Source organism: Meleagris gallopavo, chromosome 11 (assembly GCF_000146605.3).
Source record: "Meleagris gallopavo isolate NT-WF06-2002-E0010 breed Aviagen turkey brand Nicholas breeding stock chromosome 11, Turkey_5.1, whole genome shotgun sequence".
Classification (NCBI taxonomy): Eukaryota; Metazoa; Chordata; class Aves; order Galliformes; family Phasianidae; genus Meleagris; species Meleagris gallopavo.
The window spans coordinates 14,680,895-14,700,678 of NC_015021.2; the positions used below are offsets into that span (position 1 = coordinate 14,680,895).

At 45.1% G+C, this 19,784-nt stretch overlaps 1 protein-coding gene across 2 annotated transcripts in view; it reads left to right on the plus strand.

Annotated features, from left to right (window-relative positions):
* The first annotated feature begins 519 nt into the window (after window positions 1-519).
* Window positions 520-19,784, plus strand: part of DIS3L2 (DIS3 like 3'-5' exoribonuclease 2) — a 163,657-nt gene continuing 144,392 nt past the window's right edge. The window contains exons 1-4 of one of the 2 annotated variants that reach the window (XM_010716800.3): window positions 520-540; window positions 1,552-2,262; window positions 17,381-17,539; window positions 17,843-17,985. In XM_010716800.3, the coding sequence (XP_010715102.1) occupies window positions 1,572-2,262; window positions 17,381-17,539; window positions 17,843-17,985 (993 nt within the window). In that variant the 5' untranslated portion in view covers window positions 520-540; window positions 1,552-1,571. Of the gene's footprint in view, window positions 541-1,551; window positions 2,263-16,584; window positions 16,806-17,380; window positions 17,540-17,842; window positions 17,986-19,784 lie in introns of those variants that run through there. The other variant, XM_010716801.3, reaches the window with a different exon arrangement.

Genomic DNA, 19,784 nt, shown 5'->3' on the forward strand with positions numbered 1-19,784 from the left:
GGGGACCGCCGGCCGTGGCTCGTTAATGTCAGCGGCCGCAGGTGTTTGTTCTTTGTAGATAAAGATGGCAAACTCCCATCTGCCGGAACTGCCGCTCGGCGAGCCGCCGCCGCCGGCTTTGTGAGTGTTATCTGCCCCTATTGAACCGGCAGCTGGCGGGGTGACGTTAAAAGAGCTCGTTGCAGACCTCCCCGCGCGAGGGTTTTGTAACAGCCGGTCAGTGTGTTAGAGGAGCCCGGCTATTGGCCGGCACCGATGGAAAATCTTAGGAACGAGGATTGCAAACCGCACAAAGAATTTTTCCTATTTATTCAGGGATTTTTAATTTTTGCTTTGCATTGTGCAGTCTATTCGCATCCGTCCTCAATTACTTCAGCAAATCCCATCGCGGTGCGCTGCTTCCCTGGGAGGGGCAGAGCGAGGAGGAGGCAGTGCTGAACTCTGCCCTGCCAGCAGCGCTGGGCTCGGAGGTGTAAGAAAGGAAGGTTGAATGGGCAGTGTCCTTGTTTGAGCTTAAAGGCCGGTTTTGGCGGAGGAAAGGTGAGAATGAGGCCTTGAAGTCTCACCGTAATGGCTGGGGTGAAATTGAGCTGTTCTGATGCCATGGGGAAAAAAGGAGACCTTTTTAATGGAACCCTGCAGGATGCCGTGGTTGCCCTGGTGAACAGCCCCATCGTGGTTTTCAGTTCCTCTTTGGTGGTAGATACAGCAGAAAGAAATCATCGATATGTCGTGTCCAGCAATATACCTTAGTAGTTTAATAGGTTGTCTTGCTCCAACAACTTACACTACAGCAGCTGAGGAAGGATTACAAGCTGATGTACTGAAGTCCCCTGTTTGTGCTTGCAAAAAGGGGAGAGGTCATACGCTCTGTGGATACTGGTGCTGGATGGGGTGGCAGCTAATGCCTCGCTTTACTGAGAATTAAGAGCTCTTGCAAAATACTGAGGTGCGCAAGGAAGTGTTTCATGTCAGTCAGAGTGGGGGCAAGTTTGTGGCTAGAAAGACAGGCTGAAATGGTCAGTGTTGGTATTCAGAGCAGCTGTTCTATATAATTCTGCACTCTGTCATTGTGAAGGTGAGGTAACGTGCAATATATGTCCTTTACTTCAACCTGTAAGGACTCAGTTATTTCTGAAGGCTTGAAGCTGAACACAAGATTTTACTGCTGATGACCTCTGGACTGACACATCTGGTAGTCTTGTGAGCTACTCCCTTAATTTACCTGGTTGTCAAAAGGCAGGGAAGGGAGGATTAAAGAACTCAGTTTTGTAATGGAGGTGTGAGCACTGGGACAGAAGTCCTCACTTCCTGTGGCGCGTGGATTGTGGTCGCTCCTTGGTCACCACCTGTGGTTTGGTATAGGGCAGGTGTTAACGGCGCAGTGAAACCCTTTCCCCCAGTGGAGCAGTTAATCAAACTGGTATTTGTGAAAAGGTCAATATGTTCTCATTCAGTACGTTTGTGTCTTTAGCGTAGGTAATTATTTGACATTTTGTTTGAAGAAAATGACCCTTTTTTCTCCCCGTGTCTATTTATAACTCTTTGAAGTCTGGCCCTGTTACTGCACTATGGATCCACTGGGGCATGCAAGAAGTGCTCCTGCCCAAGGTGCCAAGGAAGGATTAAGCAAGCCCGCCGTTCCCCAGAAGAATGCTTATGCTCGGCTTGTGCAAAAGCACCACAGCGGTCGGTTCCGGTCCTACATGAACCGAGTTGCACAGAAGATGCAGCTGGAAGAGAGCACGTCCAACGAGCACAGCTCAGACCTGGAGCTGCCCCTGCGGAGAGGGCTGGTGAAGGAAAACCTGGCCAGGAATGGGTTGAATGTGCGCAGCTATTCCCCAGTGAGAGCATCTCACCTGGAACAGCCTGGAGGATTTGAGAACGATAAACCCCAAACCCTTTTTAACAGATGTCTTCATAGGAAAAATGCCAGCGTTAACTCAGAAGGAGACTTGGAGGTGGAGGAAGACTGTTACGTACATCGGCACGGGGCTGCGGCTGACTTGTTAAATATGAGTGATGCCATGGGTAGGCGAGTATCGACCGGCCTGAGACACAGCGCAGCTCTGCAGAAGTCTTCTGGTTCTGATGAAAAGGATGAGGAGGACATGTGGAGGAGGAAACATAAGAAACGAGGCAGGTGTCCTGCCAACACTGATATGGCAGCTGGACACTTGTTGACTGAGCACTTTAGTGGGGATGTGCTGGCAGCAAATGCCAGGAGAACCAGTCTCTTGTCTGCAGGTCAAGTCCAAGGTGAGTTCAAAGTAATGAACTGCTTTGTGCCTTTGCTGCAATTACCCCGGAATTGAATGTGATGTTTTAGCCATGAGTGAGTTAACAGGAGTCACTTCTACTCTGTCCAAGTGAGTCAGCCCCTACTTACCTGTGGGTGGCTTCGTTCTGATTTACAAGTAAGCCATAGTCCGTGTGCAAATGGCTTTGTGTGGAGCCAGCTTGGTGCTGGCAGGACCTCGTCCCCTGGCGTCGGTTCTATGTGGCTGTGTTACTTCCAGCACCAGCTCCGGACTAGGAGAGCCCAGTTTCTGTGATGTGCAGTCCAAATTAATAAGACTGCTGGATGTGAGCTGGCTCAAGGCAGAAGCACAGCTCCCTCTGCATCTCCTCTTTGGAGTGCTGGTTGGCCTCTGCAGAGCGTCCCGAGTCCGTCTGATACTCAGCCTAAGATGCCTGCATAATATCTAATCCTTGATACAGTATTGGCTGTAGTAAATCTTGCTGTTATTAACAAAGCAAACACATATTGCAGTAGTACAGTGAATGTCTCTTAAATGTGATGGTCAGGGCAAAAAGCCAACTAACTTATTGAGATTAAAAAAAAAAAAAGTTGTTAAAACACTCCACAGCATTAACAAGCAACCAAAGCCAGGCAGTTTAAATTTCATCTTCCTATGTAATGGGTTAAAACTTCCTCTGAATGGTATTTATGGCAAAATACTTGGATTGCCTGATCTTATGAGCTACTATGGAGGAACTCATAAATGTCACTGCATTAAATTCTCTGCAATAAGTCTAAAAGAAATGGATTTCTCAGCTGGGTACAAGGGGCCTGAGGTCTGTCACAACTTTTGGATTGGAAATCAAGTATATGCTTAACTCAGTCACTTGCAAAACTATGCCCCATCACTCAAGGGTGGCAGTGTGCTTTTTACAGAGCTTGCTAGATTCTCAAGGCTGTGGCAGTAGATTATGTGCTAAAGATGATCTCTGATGTGTTCTTGCACGGCAAATCATAATTAGAGATTAACACAAGTAGATTATGTTAATATTTGTAGATAACCCTGATTTTGGGGAGTGGGGTTTTTTGCATGCTTCATTGGAACACTTCTGTATTTCTCATGCTAGGCTGTTATGATAAACTTCATTGCCTTTTGCCTTTAGGGGTCTAATAGCTTCTGGAGAATAGGTAAGAGCAGCCAAGAGACTCCACGCAGATGTTAATTGAGATTAGTTAGCTTGTTGGTGTTAGGTGCTGTGCTTTACAGAAACTGAATCCAACACCATGCAAGCTAATTGTGCGGGTACAGCAGGAGGTGTGAGGTGCCCACATGGAGCCATCCAAGCTGATCTGCATCAGGGCTGCTGCAGGCCTGGGCTCCCTTCTCTTCCTTCTAACTCACTTCCAGATGCTGAGGCAGTGAGAAGTTCTGCAGGAATGTAGGCTGTAAATCTCACCGACAGCAACGTTTTGTACGTGTACTGTCTACAGCACCCTGAAGGATCGAGGTAAACTTCTAAACCAACGTTTGACACTCTAAAAATTAGCCTGAATCCACAAATGCATTCAGTGTGGAACGTCGTGGATTTGTTTTGTTCGTGGGGTGAACTTCGGTGCTTCGTTTGGGCATTGTCTCCTGATTCTTTGAGCTGGTTTGGGATTTGTATCTTTCTGCCGTGGGAGAAGTGCAATGCTGTCACCCTTCCAAACCCTCGTGGAAATCTTTCTGGTGTTAGGAAAGCAACAGCACCTGCCCAAGGAGGAAGTGTGAGAAAGGTGTAAGTGGATTAGGAAGGCTGCTCACCATGAGTGTAGGGATCCCAAGTTTCCAGGAAATGCATTTGTAAAAATCATGTTAAATAGGGAAGTCTGGAGAAGCTACGGTTGTAGCCATGAAAACTAGAGGTGCCTGCGTGGATTTCAGTCTTACAGGAATAGCTTGGCTTTCAAAAGCAAGCACCTGCAGTTCTTCCTGCTTTTTGGGGAGGGAGGTTTGCAGACCCTCTGAAAACGAGTTATTTATTTAGAAATTTAGTACAGAGACCGAGAGTAGAAAATGTTGGCCCTTGTGTTTGACCTCCCAGGTGGAAAACTCACCCTGTGGGGAAGATTATTGGAAAACTATTTACTTAAGTGACACCCTTCCTTTTCTTCCCCGTGCATAGCTGAGCCTGGTTACACTCCAGAACGCTTGCAGGGATGTAAAAACAGCTTCCTGGGGAGGAAAGAAATAGGAAAAAATAGATGTAATTTGATTCAGCTAAATGTCTTCTGTTTGCTTTGAGTATATTTTAGCACTCCTGTCTAAGTGAAATGAAGGCTTTGCAATATGCAAGCACTTAGATATAAGATCTCAGACATCACAGTACCAGATTAATATTTTCCCACTTCAAAGCTTGCCTTTTTCTCTTGATGCTGATATCAGTCATATTACGTTGCGCAGGCAGGTGTCTGGTTTGATCAGTTTAAATCAAGGCTTGTGAGGCTGTGGTGGCAAGAATTGCTTCTGTCATAGCAGTGAAGCATATCATCTCTTCAGTAGTGACATTTCCTCACAAACTGACTCTGCTTGGGCTGTAGCACGCTTTCTGAAAGGCTCTTTGAGCTAATCTCAAAGCCCAGCGCCTCTCTTTGTATTGCTTTGTTTCATTGTCCTCGTTTTAACAGCTCTTCAGCTCAGGTTTAGCTGTGACCCTAAAACTGAAGGTGCCAAGGTGGAGGACTGGAAATCCCCTTTGGGGGTCTGTGCGGCAAGGAGCTGGTCCCAATTGGTGTCCTTTTGGTGGTGCAGTTGCTGTAGCCCTGTGGGGATAAGGGGGAAAGCAGAGGGGGTTGTATGGCTCCAGATGAGCATTGCTGAGCCCTGCAGGTTGCTGCCAGCGATACTGTGCTGTCTGTGAGAAGCAGTGAAGAGCCCTGGCAGTGGTCTGCTAGTTCCAAGAGAGCCTCATCTTACATGGAGCAAAGCTGCTGAGGTAGGAATGCATTGAAATAATTCACTGGCTCTTCCAAACGAGCACGTCTTGTTTGGTTCTCCTCTCACCTTTCTCTGCTAACCTGCTGTGGTAGGACAAGAAGCTGAGACCCGGAGTCTGCATCTGGAGGGCTGCCTTACAGGAGAAGGAGATTTTAAATTGCATGTACATCATTGTTGCCTTTGTCATTCTGTACTCTACGGTCCCCAGTCTTGGGGGGTAGAAGTCGATCTGTAGCAACTAATTGAGAAGCTGACCGTGCCAGTCTGCTCTGTGGCACCTGTTGTTACAAAGTACTGGTCTGTCAATGCCCTGTCCAGCTGTACTGACATATTAACTGGAAAAACTAATGAACAATAGGTGGAAAGGCTTCCTTAGGAGCTCTGAATTTGTGTGAAACCGAGCAACATGTTTAAAACTTGAAAATAGCACCGTCTTGGTGTGAGCTGTAATTAGCAAATGGAACCTGCCACTGAGCAGTAAACATCCTTTGTCACAGCAGGCTGAAATGTTCTGTCACTCATCAGGCTGGTTCCTTGTGCACTGGGTTTGCTGTTTCTTCCTTTGGACCTTTTCCTCCCTCCTTTGCTGGTGCTCAGCTGTGGATTTGGGATCCAGGCTTAGAGGTACAGCATCTGGCATTGTGCTGGTTGATGTCCTCAGGATCAGCATCTACTGCACAGATCCTGCTGGCATCTTATATATGTATCTTTTATATAAAAGTGTGTGTGTGTGTCCTGTAAGGTATTTCATTCCTTAGAGCTCCCTGAAACCAAAGTATTACTAGAGGCTTTGTAAAATCCTGGAATAACTGGGATGAAAAAGTTGAAAGAACGCACTATAATGCACATGGGTGTCTCTATGCTATGTTTTCTTCTCTGTTCAGAGAAATTCAGAATCCTATGTGGCTGATTTATTTCTTCCTTGGTTAAGAGAGGTCTCTGCTGTGTCAGGATGCCCCTTACCTGCTTTTCTGCCTGTGGGGCTTTCATCACAGAGTCATTCCTCTGAGCTCTATGCGGTTCTGTAGTTTTTCAGCCTGTACCACCAACTAATTTCGGTTCTTTGGGTGGCTTTTCCACCTCTCTGCTCCAAGCTCCCTGTGCAGAGCCTTAATGCAGATTGTCACCATCTGGTGTGTCCAAAGCTTGGGTTTGAACAACCCTCTGTTGTCCCTTGGCTGAAACATGTGACACTGGGAGCAGCACATGGCATTTGTTGTGAAGGATCCTCAGATCCTCAGACAAAGCTGCATACAGACATGTTCTGTGGCTTTTTCCTCGTGTCTGTGTGACCTCTGTGAGCACAACTGTTGTAAAGCTTCCTATTCTGAAGCTTCTTAAACTATGATAAAGCAGAAAGCACTCTGAAATGTCATTTTAAGTTATGATGTGTATAGATTTTCATCTAATACAAATTCTCTGCCAGTTTTTTTTTCCCCCCCTCAGTCTCCTATCCGTTAGGCTGGTTGTTTAAAATTTGGTTTTCCTGAACAGAAAATCTTTCATGAAGTCTCCTGGGTTGTTTTCTGGTGTTTGATCAAAGACTGTAAGGGTTTTCCCACTTCAATCCTGTGTTTGTTATCAAAATCTGTTTTCAGGCAGGCTACTGACTGATGTCTCTATCATAAAAGGCCTTTAAAACCCCCTTTTCCCTGAGGACAGAAATACGGACTCTTTCTGCAACATCTGTCTGTCACATGGCTGCTACGTGAAGCTTTGTCTTAAATATCTTCATTGGTGAGGAGTTTAGATCAAGCTGCCTGTTTTATTTGAGACAGCAATGTTTCACTGCTTACTGGGTACGTGTGTTCTTCAGCCTGTTTCTGAATGATTGTTGCTGTTAGCCCTTCCTGAGTCTGCAGGGAAGCCTGAACAAATCTGCAAAGGTGTAGGGCCTCCAATTGTGGGACACAGCATGATCTTTGGGAGCACCGCCTCCCAACCAGACTATTTCAAAAGATGTCAGGAACTCCAATACATGAGAGTAGGGTGGTTTTACTGATGCAGAAAGCTTGGATGGAGCAGGGTGCTTGTGGCTCTTTGAAGGCTGATTGCCATGAAATAGGCAGGGCTGTATCTGTACCTCCTTGGGAAGACCAGCAGCACCAGCTTTGCCAGGTACCTCCTGAGGCTCCTCTTGCTAAGAGCTTTGCAGGGTTGTGATGTAGTAGAGCTCTCTTGCCCACCTGCCAGGGTCAGCATGGCCCCTGGGCAGAAGCAGTCAACTCCTGGGTAGCAAAGTGCTTTGCCTGAAATGGTATGAGATTTCCATGGCTCTCTGATTTGTCATGTGTCAGACATTTATTAGCCCAGTCTATGATACTTAACCAGCTTGGGCAGCTTCCACGAAGGAGTGTTTCTGGCAAGCAGGCTGGTGTTTAGCATCATAGCTTTAAAAAGAGTTGTTGCTGTCAGATGGAGTTGTGTTTGTGGCTGCAACCCTGACACTTGAGAGGTTCAGGGTAAAGGAAATGTCCTGGGATGTGTTTTTCCTGTATGTTTGATGGGCACAGCTGGTCAAGAAATTCCAGGTGAAATCCTAGGGGTTTTGCCTTTCCATCCTGCACTGCAGTAAGTGTTGTTTATGTTTGCTCCTCAGGATGAGCTCTGAAGGAAGAACCATAGCTTTTCCCTTCTTGCAAGGCAAAAGTAAGATAGCGTTACCTTTAGTGACGAGTCTTCCAGCTCTTGTGTGGAGCAATTCAGTGCTTAAGAATGCTGCTATCTCCCTATCTGGCACCGATAAACATGAGCCAGCGACCGAGTAAAGGCTACAGAACCGGCTCAATAAATGGAGAATGCTGGTTGCTGTGGAAATCTTTTACATGTAGCAAATCTTGCCAAGCCCCATGTGACATCTGCGTGATGTTAATCATTGTAATAAGATATGAGAGAGTAGGGAAAGCTGAATTTACTGTATTGCCCCATCAGAGCACTTGAAAAATAGAATGCTCCTTTCTTTAATAGTTTAGCAACGTCATCAGAAACATAAATTTCTGCATTGCTTTTGATAGGAAAAAATGCTGCATTCCCAAAGCTTGTGCAACTCTGTTTTTGGCTAGCATCAGCTGTAGTATGCGAGTTAATATCTGATGTGTCCTCTCCTGGGGAGATGAGATCCTGCCTTGCAGCGGCTGTGGTTTTGGTGTGTGATCTCACAGCTCTGTCGGTGCCTGCCGACAGTTCACCTGCTTTTCTTAGAACTGTCTTTTCTCCTTTTTGTCTTCATTCTCTGGGATCAGACCTTGATTGTGTAGCTCTGGTTACTGGGCCTGCCAGTGCGATGCCTGTCCAGAGAAACAATAGCTAGTCCAAGAATTGATGTAAATTTTTAATTAGTTTTAAACCCATAATGCAGCTTGTCATCAATTTATGTGAGCAAAGTCCTGTTGAGTTCCCTCAGTACCAGTTTCTTTGCGAAAGGGTTTGATGATAGCTGTGTGGGTATTGATGGTAGCATGTTAGGATAATAAAATCACAGTGCGTGTGTAATGGCTTAAAAGCTGCTTAGCCGGACTAATTAAATGCAGCTGTAAATTGAGAATGGTTACCAACAGGTGTGGCTGGTTCCTACAGTGTCGTGTTCTGCCCTGTTCCTTCAATAATCAGGAGGAAAACATGCAGGTATGGCTGAAATTTTTGTATCTTGGATGTCTCAGAGACAGTGGGGAGTGTTGAGTAATGGGGGCAGTTACTGGCAGCCGTCTGCATCACTTGGTGGACTGGGAGCAGGCAAAACAAAATCCATTTACTGGGCCTCCATGGAGCAGTGCAGGGAGCTCAGCTTGGGAAGCAACAGCTTGGAAAAAAGTTTGGAGTTTTTGATGGATTAATCAGCTGAACATTTCCCTCCTGTGAAATGTGACCCAAAGGGTAATGTATGAGTACGGGAATTGCAAGATGGAGTATGGGCTGCGTGTGTCTTTGGTGCAGCAGCAGCTTCTGGAGTGTTGTATCCTGCAGTGATGCCCTCTGTTTGGGGAGGATGGTGATGAATTGATGGATGCCAACAGGAGGGCCGCGAGGAAGATTAAAACGCTGGGAGCGTGAGTGAATGATGTGAGGAACCCTGCTTTACTTATCAAAGAGATGCTGGGGGGAAGGGAGCTCTCATAAATTGCCTACATGGGGAACAGATGTTCCATAATAGGCTACTCAGTTGAGCGGATTATGATATAATGCATTTGAGGCTAAACAAATCCAGGCTTGAAATAAAGTGCAATTTAGCAGTGAGGGTAAATGACCGCTGGAACAATTTTACCAAAGCTTGTGGTATGTGTGCTGTTACTGGCATATCTGAAAACCTTGATAACAAATTCTGTACGCACAAAGCATGGTATGGCTCAAACAGGAGTGAATTTCAGAAAGCCTTCTGTCCTTTGCTCTCCATGAGGTCATCCAGCCCCGCACCCCCATCACCTCTGTTGCTCAGTCTCTGCAATGTCACCTTTGCCTCGAGTACCAAGGTAGGACAAAATTGTGTCAGCTAACTGCAGTTCCTCTGCAGGCCCTGCTTGCTGTCCGCTGGTGCCCGGTGCTCCAAGCCCTGCTCCTGGCCCTGTCCCTGGTGCTGGAGGCCACTTCCCACCTCAGGCCCCCAAACCTGGTTCCATGTGCTTTGGAACTCACGGCCCCAACTCCCTCTTGTGGGGAAATCCAAGCTGCTGTGAGCGCTTGACTGGGGCAGGATGGAAAAGGAAATGTTGGGATCCGCTGAGTAAAATAATGTTTTCAGTGACAAGAACAAAAATTTACAAGGTGCTGATGGAAAATGTCAATGCATTGTCAACACATCTGTGAGCTGCAGCCCACAGATGTATGGGGCAGGTCATGCCTTGGGACTACTTCTGACTTTCTACAGATAAAAGCTGTCAGCAGTAGTGTTTTGTTTCATTCGTGTGTTTTTAAGGCACTTTTTCCACCACAGCACTAAGAACTACACGACGTGTACGTACTGGGTTGAATGGGCGGTATGGGCAATGGTTCTTCAGCAGGTTGTCTTATTCTGCAGCACAAAGGGTAGCCTCAAGATATGTCTGAATCTAGAAGCAGTTCTTTCATTTCTTCAGCTGTTATCACCTAGTGTGTTAGCATCTCCTGTCAGGTGCCTTTCAAAGCCTCTTGACTTCCTCTGATCTCCGAGCGACTTGCTTGAATCCCAGAGAAATCAAAGAGAACTTTAACTGTATAATGTTTTTTAAGTATTTCTCTTGAATTGTTGAACAAGCCTGTTCACATCAGGGCCGCTGGATAAGAAGTTTGGCAAAAGGTAATTTGGGCAAAGGGAAGGATAGAGGTCAGGGAAGCAGCCCTGACCCACATCCTGGGGTAGGAGGGGAGGCCTGGGGGAGTGGAGGAGCGCAGTCATCAGGCGGAGTAGGTGCTTAGGAGGTCATGAGCAGGGTGGAGCAGGTTCACAGAGAGTCCTGAAAACTAGCGGAGCTGCATCCCCTCCCTGACAACGCCGCTGTGCTGCTGCACGCAGCTGGAGCACAGTAACTATTTTGATAAACTTTTAGCCTATTGCTACTAAATGAGTTTCGTCACCAACCCCTTGTTCTGAGTCTGGAATGGTATCTTTGGCTCTTGTGCCCCTATAGTTTTCCTACAATGCAATCCTTGCTGAGAAATTGAATAAAACTGTGATTACTGCCTGCTGAAGGCAAAGTCTTGCAGGCATGAGGATGCATCGGAAGTGTTTTGCAGAGGATCACGTGCCTGCAACAGCATGCTTCTTGGTGTTTGGGAGCAATTTCCACAGCATTGTTTTCCTCAACAGAAAGAGTCCATTTTGCATTTTTTCTTTCCCTGAAGCATAGGCCCTTTCAGGAAGCCAAAGTCAACGGAACCTTTTCATTTTTCCTAGATCCATATTCAAATCTAAGGACACACAACACAACAGTTTTAACTGAGAATACACAGTTTAAAGCAGAAAAGGAGTGGCCACATGAGCTTCCCACAGCTCTGTGATGAGCTGGGTGTGGGTCTGGGAATGTGCTTCTGTCTCTGCTCTTTACTATCTATGTATCCATGGACATACCGCGTCACTTATTTACTGCCTCCATCTCTTAAGTGGGGATGTTTCCTCAATGACATACTCCAGTGACTGAATTCTGGGAGCCAACTGTAGGGGCACAGAAGCAGTTTGTGACCCTACAAACTTGCTCACAAGCCATGTGAGCCATGACAATGTGTATTTCCCCATTCTGGGAGTCACTCTTGGGCATTAAACTTTTCTGTGCAGATTTTGACACTTTCTGCCAAAAGTGTTTGGAGTCGCCATTTCCAGAGATGCTGGACAGGAGTTCTCTTTAGATTTCTTCCTGGGTGCACAGATGACTCCCCGCCAGACCGCAACCCAGTGTGCAAACACAGTTGTGTTCTCTAGAGGAACCGGTTGCTTTGAATTGCTTCTAAGATCATGTTTAAGAGATGGGAAGACTTTTGCTTTACGTGCTGTCATCTTGCTTTGTTTTATCTAGGCTACGGAAAGTTATAGCTTGGGTTTATGCTGTGGTGGACCCTGATGGCCCATCCTAATGGGTCAATTAAGGGAACTTGGTGGGCATGGGAGCTAGACCTGGAGCTGAATTTCAATACAGCTTCCTCTTAGTTCAGAATATTTGCATGTAATTTACATTTTTTTTTTGAGTCCACGCATTGAAGTGTAGGTCTGCGTTGTTTCTCCTCTTTGAGTGACTGTTTAATTAACTTTAAACTTAATTATGCAATCTGCCATCTGCCTAAATCCCTACAGTACTGTGATGTCACCTTCCTCTTCCACTTCTGTCACGATGCTCCTCTTCCTGGAAATTTGCCCTACTTTTAAATTGTTAAGGTAATTTGAAATCACTTGCATCCTTATTTTTTTCTGAGTAGGTCCTACAGTCACATTGTAGGAAAGGTTTTTTATGATAAGGGTAGTGAGGCACTGACATGGTTACCTGGGGTGGTGGCAGATGCCTCGTCCCTGGAGACACCCAAGGTCAGGCTGGATGGGTCTCTGAGCACCTGATGGAGCTGTGGGTGTCCCTGTTCAGTGCAGAGAGTTGGACCAGATGGCTTTTAAGGGTCCCTCCCAACTCAAAAGGTTTTATGATTCTATGAACAGCCTGTAGCTCTGTGGTGCATTCCTGGATTTTTGGGGTTGTGGTACAGCACAGGGGAGTGGCAGAACCTTCAGTTAAGGATTATTTGAGTTTGTTTCATTAGAAAAGAATCTTTTTTATTTTCTTGTGATAAGGAGAACGTGCTCTCAGACTTTTTCTTAGACCACAGATTGAACATCTGAAGTACTGCCTGCCAGACTTATCTCTGCAGCAATGAAACCTCAATGAACTGATAACATATCTCTAAGTCTTGCCTTTCCATTCCTAAATTTCTAATGAATTCTTTCCTGTGACATCCTTATTTCTCTCGATTGCTTTGTCCTTAATCTCAGGCCATCTACTTTATTTAACCTGTTTGCTCCGAGATGCTGTAAAATGCATTTGAGACGTTTCTGTTTTGCGGCCCTGAGTTCTGAACTGACGGGATTCCTGCTGAAGCTCCCAGCACAGGCTGCCATGGAGCTGAGCTCATAGGGAGCATGGGAGATGGGATTTGGTCCTGCTTGTGTTCCTGAGCCATGAGCACAAAATTCTGCTTGAGCTGTCTTCCAAAGAGTATCCTTTTTCTTCCTGGTACAGAACTCTTTCTCTGAACAGCTACACCAACAGCTGTCTGTGTTTTTCCTTCTAAAACAAAATAGAACAGAAAAAGTACTTGGCTGTTACCATTAGTGGGACATTTAATCTCTTAAATCCCCAAAATATTTTTGAAAACATAAATAGCTAGTTACTTTGACCTGTCTACGACCAGCTTTTTATTGTCATTGCTTGTATTTGAGACGGCTTCACTGGTGTTTGTTGTTTTTGCCCATGTGCAGTAACTTGATCCTACATATTAGGGTAGTCATTTAAGTGCTTAGAGTTCTTGTTAGTCACTTTTGTATTATGGCACATACTGGATGTCGCTGGTGCATTAGGAAGTAAAAACAATTTAACAAGTGTTTCAGCTTTTGAATTTTGAGATGAAATTTTCAGAAGCTCCCGAGCAGCAGAATATATCAAATAGCTTGTCCATTGCCTATTTTAGACTATGAGAGGGGAAGACATGGGGATCCTAGCAAAACCTGTCTGATGTTAACACAGCTTCTACTGGCAAAGTATGCTTCTGTTAGTAGAGTTTATTTGACTTTGGAGAAGCAAATGAGCCAGTTGCCTGGTACAACCACATCAACATTAGCTATGTGCCTAGCTGGAGCTACCAGCCAGAAGCTGCATCCCCCAAGCTGACAATTGTTCACTTGGGATGGGTCGTTCATGGGCTGGTAGTTGCCGTGCCTTCTGGTTGATGGGTGTATCCTCTGTGGTGTAGTAAGTGCATAGCTGGGCTGTCTTGAAGAACTAAATGTCGGGGAACCTCTTGGAAGGTTTGGAGGAAATTGGCTTAAGTCACTGAAATGTGTCAGCAATAAAGTGAAAGGTTGTAGGAATAGAGGCAAATATTTAGTAACCATGTGTTGAGAGTGTCTCATTAGCTGATAACAAATTGTTCTATTGCGTTTTATCAGTTCTGGAGATATGCTTCTGTTTCTCTTCACGCTTACGCTAACTGGATAAGCAGTGGTATTTGAAAGATTCCTTTGCACATCTAGATCGTGATCTAATGCTGGGAAGCAATGGGAAAAATACCTTTAGCAATAGCAGAGCCAGCAGAAGGCGTGATGCCCAGTTGTGGGCTGATAATGGTAATGAGTAGAAGGAAGTATTTAGTGTTGGAAAAATTCATAACAATAGGGTTATAGTTCCTTTCAATGCTTTCAACATTCTTTTGAGAAAAAGGAGCTGTGTTGGGGTGGCCGTCAGTGGTGTGAGATCCCTGGAGCTACAGGGCAGTGCCCTGGAAGGACCAGTTGTTGTGGTTCTGCCTGCACCAAGGGATCTGGGTAGGTACAAACCACACAGATGGGGACGCAGCTGGAAGCTCAGCTGGAGGCTGGAGTGCCAAGTGATCTGGTAGATGTCCTTTGGCAGGGGAGGGAGCAGAGAGGTGTTCAGGGCTGGGTTGAACGGGGCCTGGGTCAGCCTGGACTGGTGCCTGACTGAGTGGTTGGCAACCCAGCCCATGGCAGGGGGTTGGAATGAGATGGTCTTTGAGGTCCCTTCCAACCCAAGCCATTCTATAACTCCGTGGTGTCCAAGGAGTCACACATGTGCTAATGACAATTCAGGAAGAGCTACGTTCCTTCTCTGTTGGTAGGAACCAAATAGCTTGTCATGTGTTAGCATGCAAACTGTAGATGTTTTATTTTTAGTCAGTCAAATTTAGTATCTTGGCCCTTTCTTATATAATCCAATATGCAAATTTTAGTGTAAAAATCAGAGACTTTGGCCTTGCTAAGTTCATGATTAGTTGACCATATTTGTTGATTTAGTTGTCCATCTAGTTGATCAACTGACTAATAGATACAAATTTAATGAAATGCAGTAATTTTCCAAACGTAAACTATAGTGGTTTTCTGTGAATTATGTTGAAATAAGCTGATTTAAAACGTCTAACCTCCTTTCTTACTGTAAGGCAGATCAATTATTCTGGGAATCTGCTTGATTTTTTTTTTTTTCTTCCCACTGCACTTTAGTCTCCCTTCTGCTGCAGGTTTTATTTATTTTATTTATTAAGTCACTGAGTATTTTAATGCCTAGAATGCATTATGCTTTGTGTGACATCTGCACGTTGCTCCTTATCCTAGAAGATTTTATCTTACAAATCGTGCATCTGTAGCAACATAAGAAAATGAAAACTCTCGCCACACCTGCTGTTGGAATAGTTTAATTCTTTGATTGCAGTTATATCAGGGTATTCTGAATACACCCCATGCTAGCTGCAGAGTTTTGCAGGTTGTGGTTTGCTTTATAGAATATTGTCTGTTTGTCCATCAGAGTATTAATGCTCATCAACAAAGGCAGCGGGAAAGCTTATGGGAAATGTTTCTGTCTTCCAGTTTGGAGGGACAGGTGTGTAAAAGAGGCAAATGTTGAGTGTAGCTGAAACAGATGGCAACCTGTGGTTTTCTCTTTCCCTTAAAAAGAGAAACTCAAGAAATTACACTCATGCAGAATCAGGCATGTTCCAGTTGAGTGCTAATTGTGACAGTTGTCTGTGGCTTTGTAACAGCAGTGGTTTTGTTTAGCCAGAAATGTCAAGGTCAACACGGTCAGACATTTATCCAAAGTGTCTGTGTGCAGACTGGCTTGCAAGCCAGCTATGTTGAAGCACACTTTGTTCATTTGAGTAAATTGTTTCTCTGAATTTGTGTCCAAGTCTGAGCGGATGAAAAAGACTGCTGGAGAGAGAACCAAAGACTCAAGTGTTGGAAGTGTGTGAGTGCCTCTGATATCTGCTTTACATGGAAGGTGCTTCTCCTCTGCTGCTGTTGCTGTGCGTGAATTTGGGCAGTTGTGGCCCAGGACTTGCTGACATAACAGCCGTGGCGAGTGCTGGGGCAGCTCTGCTCCACCATGGCCAATTCTGGCTCTCAGCTCACTTCCAGACTTACTAGACAGTTGTGCTCTTTTTCCTGCATTTTGATTTTCTGCTTTTTTTTTCCAGCTTAATTGCATGTTAAGATCTAGCCTCCTTTTTATCCCAAGCTCTTTAATTCATAGTAGTATTTTCTGTGACTTGCTGCCATAGAAACGAGGGCTTTAGAGGACCTCAAGCTCATGTAACCCATTGCACTACCTCAAGGAAAAAACTACTCCTAGAGCAGCTCTGACAGACATCTGTCGCACCTATTTTTAAGAACCTGCAGCAAGGCAGATGGCATGACCTCTCTGGCCAACAGCCTCGCACCTCTCTTTTTAAATAGCTTTCCTAAGATCTCACTTCTCTTGTTGCAATCCAGGTAAAATTCCTTCTTGGAAGTGCCTGAACAACTTCTCCAGGACCAGTGGTGCTGCCAGTTCGAGTGCTTTGCTGCTCAGTTCTCTAGCCCATATTTTAAGTGTCTCGTTATCAAACTTAATCTTTTGATCCTTAAGGCATTTGCAAATCAGGTAATTTTAGTTCCTTATAATTGGGTCTGTACAGGTAGCATTGCCTCTCCTGCATCTGTGGAAATCTCAGTCTGCAGTTGTGCTTGTTATTTTGCAGCTGGAGCTTCCCTCAGACTCCTCCCTTTCTTGCCACTGCTTCAGTTTAATTCCATAAAGCAATTTCCAACTTAGTTTGTGAAGGATATTGTATTTTTTTTAATTACCTTGTAACTTGGATAGCCCCATAGCAAATAAGTTGGCATTGCACATTTTCTGACTTGCAGGTACAAGCTTGGACCCAGGGAGCGTAGCCAGGAGGGGCTGGAAGGCAAAGCTGTGATGACATGTTCAGTATCCAGGTGGAGGGCCAAGAGGGCAGCTGCACGGCGCTGGGTTGCATTCCAATGTGCTGATCCGTGGAACAGCGTTGGCATACGCTTTGGAAGCTGCTGCTTGCTCTCCTGGCTGTAGGGAAGGGTCTGAGGTGATGGCAGGGAAGGAAGGGGTGAGTCTTTGCAGAATATTTTTGTATGATCGTGACCTATTCTGAGCAGGCTGGGCATTTGGAGCCTTGGCATTTCTTGGCAGTGTCATTGTGTACAATGCTGCCTCTGGTAGCAGAAAAGTTAATTAGTCCAGGCTGGGTTGTTGTGATTCTTTTCCTTTGTCCCTGAACTACTTTATTTTAAATGCAAGTTGCAGAGAAGTTACATTTTCTCACTATTTATCTGGGGGCTTAATGGGGTGGAGGTAGGGGCTTTGGAAGCCGTTTAACAATTTCACATTTTATATGCTCTAATGAATTTCCCAGGATTTTGGAAGGGTTGTATCCAACTTTAAGATCGTAATTTCCAGAGTTCCGTTTATGCTAAAGTAAGTTAGTGGTGGATTAAGAAGCACGAAGAGCCAACAGATTACAAATGAGCTAATGAAGACATCATTTCTTTTGGATAAAGAGCATGACTCACAGTTGTGACTGGTATTGAGGCACTGCAGACCATGAGTTTCACCAGGATCATGAGCTGGCACTTGAGGTTTTTCCTCACCCCCCTGCTATTTCAAACTTGTGTTTGATTTCAGGTGCAGAAAAGAGAGGGTTTGCAAGGACCAGAAACAACTCGGAATCCACGAGAGCTCCCCAGAACTTCGATAGGAAGAGACAACTTTCTGAATCGCAGACAGAAACAATGAGCAATTCAGACAGCAGAATAAATCCTAGACAACTGGGAACTCCCAGAGGTATTAAAGCAGAGCGTGTACACGCTTCAGGAATAAGCTGCCTTGAAGCATGTGCTAAGTGCTATTAAAAGATGGGCTGGGATGAATGCTCTTAGCTCTAACATGAGCTGTAAAAGCTGTTAATTATTTGTAAAATGTGATCATTCCAGGATTTTCAGTGCTCAGAAGCTGGGTGCCAGTATTTCTAGGCAAACCCTTCCCGAAAGTTCAACTTCCAGCACAGAGCATCTGTAGAGCTGCTGTTACAGAGATACATAGACAAATTTGGTGGGCAAGATAACATGTATTAATTTCTGTTTGCAGGAGGACCCTATGCTGCTGTCCCAACATCTGGTGACAGAAAGAATCGAAATAAGCCTGCTCGAGGGAAGAAGAAGAGTATATTCGAAGCCTACATGTCAAAGGAAGATGTTTCAGCAGGACTGAAAAGGAGAGAGCTTATTCAGGTGCCTGGAACATAGAATGCTGTTGTGCTAAATCTGTGGAAATCACAGGCAGTTGTTAGAAGTCAGTATCAGTTAATTGCTTGGCGAGGCATTGGGGTACAACTTGTAAATGCTTTCTCTGGACGTTTTAGAAATGGAATGAAACTTTTTATATCCAGCTACAGTACAGTTTTTGGTTTGACTGTAAAATTCCTGATGTACAATCATGATGAACTGTACGGATGCGTGATCTGCTACCCTTGATTGTGACTTTTGTGGAGTCTTAGTTACTTTTACTAGTGACAGTCAGAAACACAGCAGGTGCTGGCAGCCTCTTTCTTAGTCAGTGTAAGTGAAAAGGAATGCCCTTAGCAAGATGCTTCTTGCTAAAATTCTTTGCAAAGACAGATGTTAATTCTCACCAATGAGGTGCAAGTGCCTTCTCATCCAGATGTACTCATCTCCTTTTAATTTCTCTATGAACTCTTCCCAGAAGTCTCCTTCCCACAAAAGAAAAAAAAAAACAAACAAAAACACCACAGGAGAGATGCAGGTAATGATGTGGTCCCTGAAGTGTCATAGGGCTGTACCTATGGAAGCATTACAATAAAGTGTTATAAGCTACAAATTAATATCAAACAGCCAGCTAGCAGTGCTGGAATTTGAGTTACTTGCATGATTTTCTTTGTGCTCCCTTCAGGACATAGGGCTGGCCCAGCCTCTGGTGACAGCATGACTTAGTGAAGTAAGGCACCAACATTAGATGGAGCACAAGAACCCAGGACAGTACAGAAAATCAGCTGCCTGTGTATTTGTAGTTATGTGCCTTGAACAGGTAGCATGTTCTCATTTTACAGATTCTGTGCCCATCAAAGGTTTGAACTTCGTGCTTCCATTTGCAGCAGCAGAATTGGAGCTGTAATTGGGCAGCAGTTCTTCCAATATCTAGCACAATGTAGGGGTGGACCTGCCATGTGTGGGCAACTGGATTGTGGAAGGAGTTGTACGTGAGAGCAAGCAGGACTGAGGTTTGCTGAGATGCAGAAGTGGAGAATGTCATACAATAGCAGCTGTAATGCAGTCCTCATTGTGGTGTGATGCAGAGGACACACCCAGCATCCCAGTGAGGTCAGACTGGCTGAGGAAAAGGCAGGTGGAAGTCAGTGAGGGCATTCCAGTCACTCACACTGAGACATCGTTTACCCAAATGCCCACAGGTGCATTGCTGTTGTAATGCTGGTTAAGGTTGTGATATTTTCATCAATACATCAAAGCTGCTGTTGGCATCACCTACCTTTTTTGTCTGATAGCATTAAATGTGGAGTGTGTAGACTCCTGGTGAGGTCAGCTGCAGCTGTAGATGAGGCACATCAGACTATGGCCAGTACCTGAGAATTCCATGAAAATGCCAAGTCTCAGAAGGCCTGTGATTACATGCTATCTGGCAGAACAATCCTTCGTCCTTGTAAGTGCGTAGTGTCTACTCTGGGTCATGTGCTGTGTGACTGAAAGAGTCACATACGCTTTCTTAGGCTGTAGCTGTTTTCCTTTCACCCAGTCTCATGTCTCAGGGAAACAGCTCAGGCTGTACAATCTGGATTTAATCACTTAGGGCTGAGTGTCAGATCATGAGCATTTCAACTCAGCGTCTCTCATTTTTGACTCATTCATCCTCATGATCTCATCAAGACCATTCATCGTTGCCTTCAAGCAGGATAGGTGAGATCCTGAAATTCAGTGAATGAAATAATATTAAGCACTGCTCTGTATAGTGGCAAGAGACACAGTCAACAAATATGTTATGTTAATCCCTTAATGCA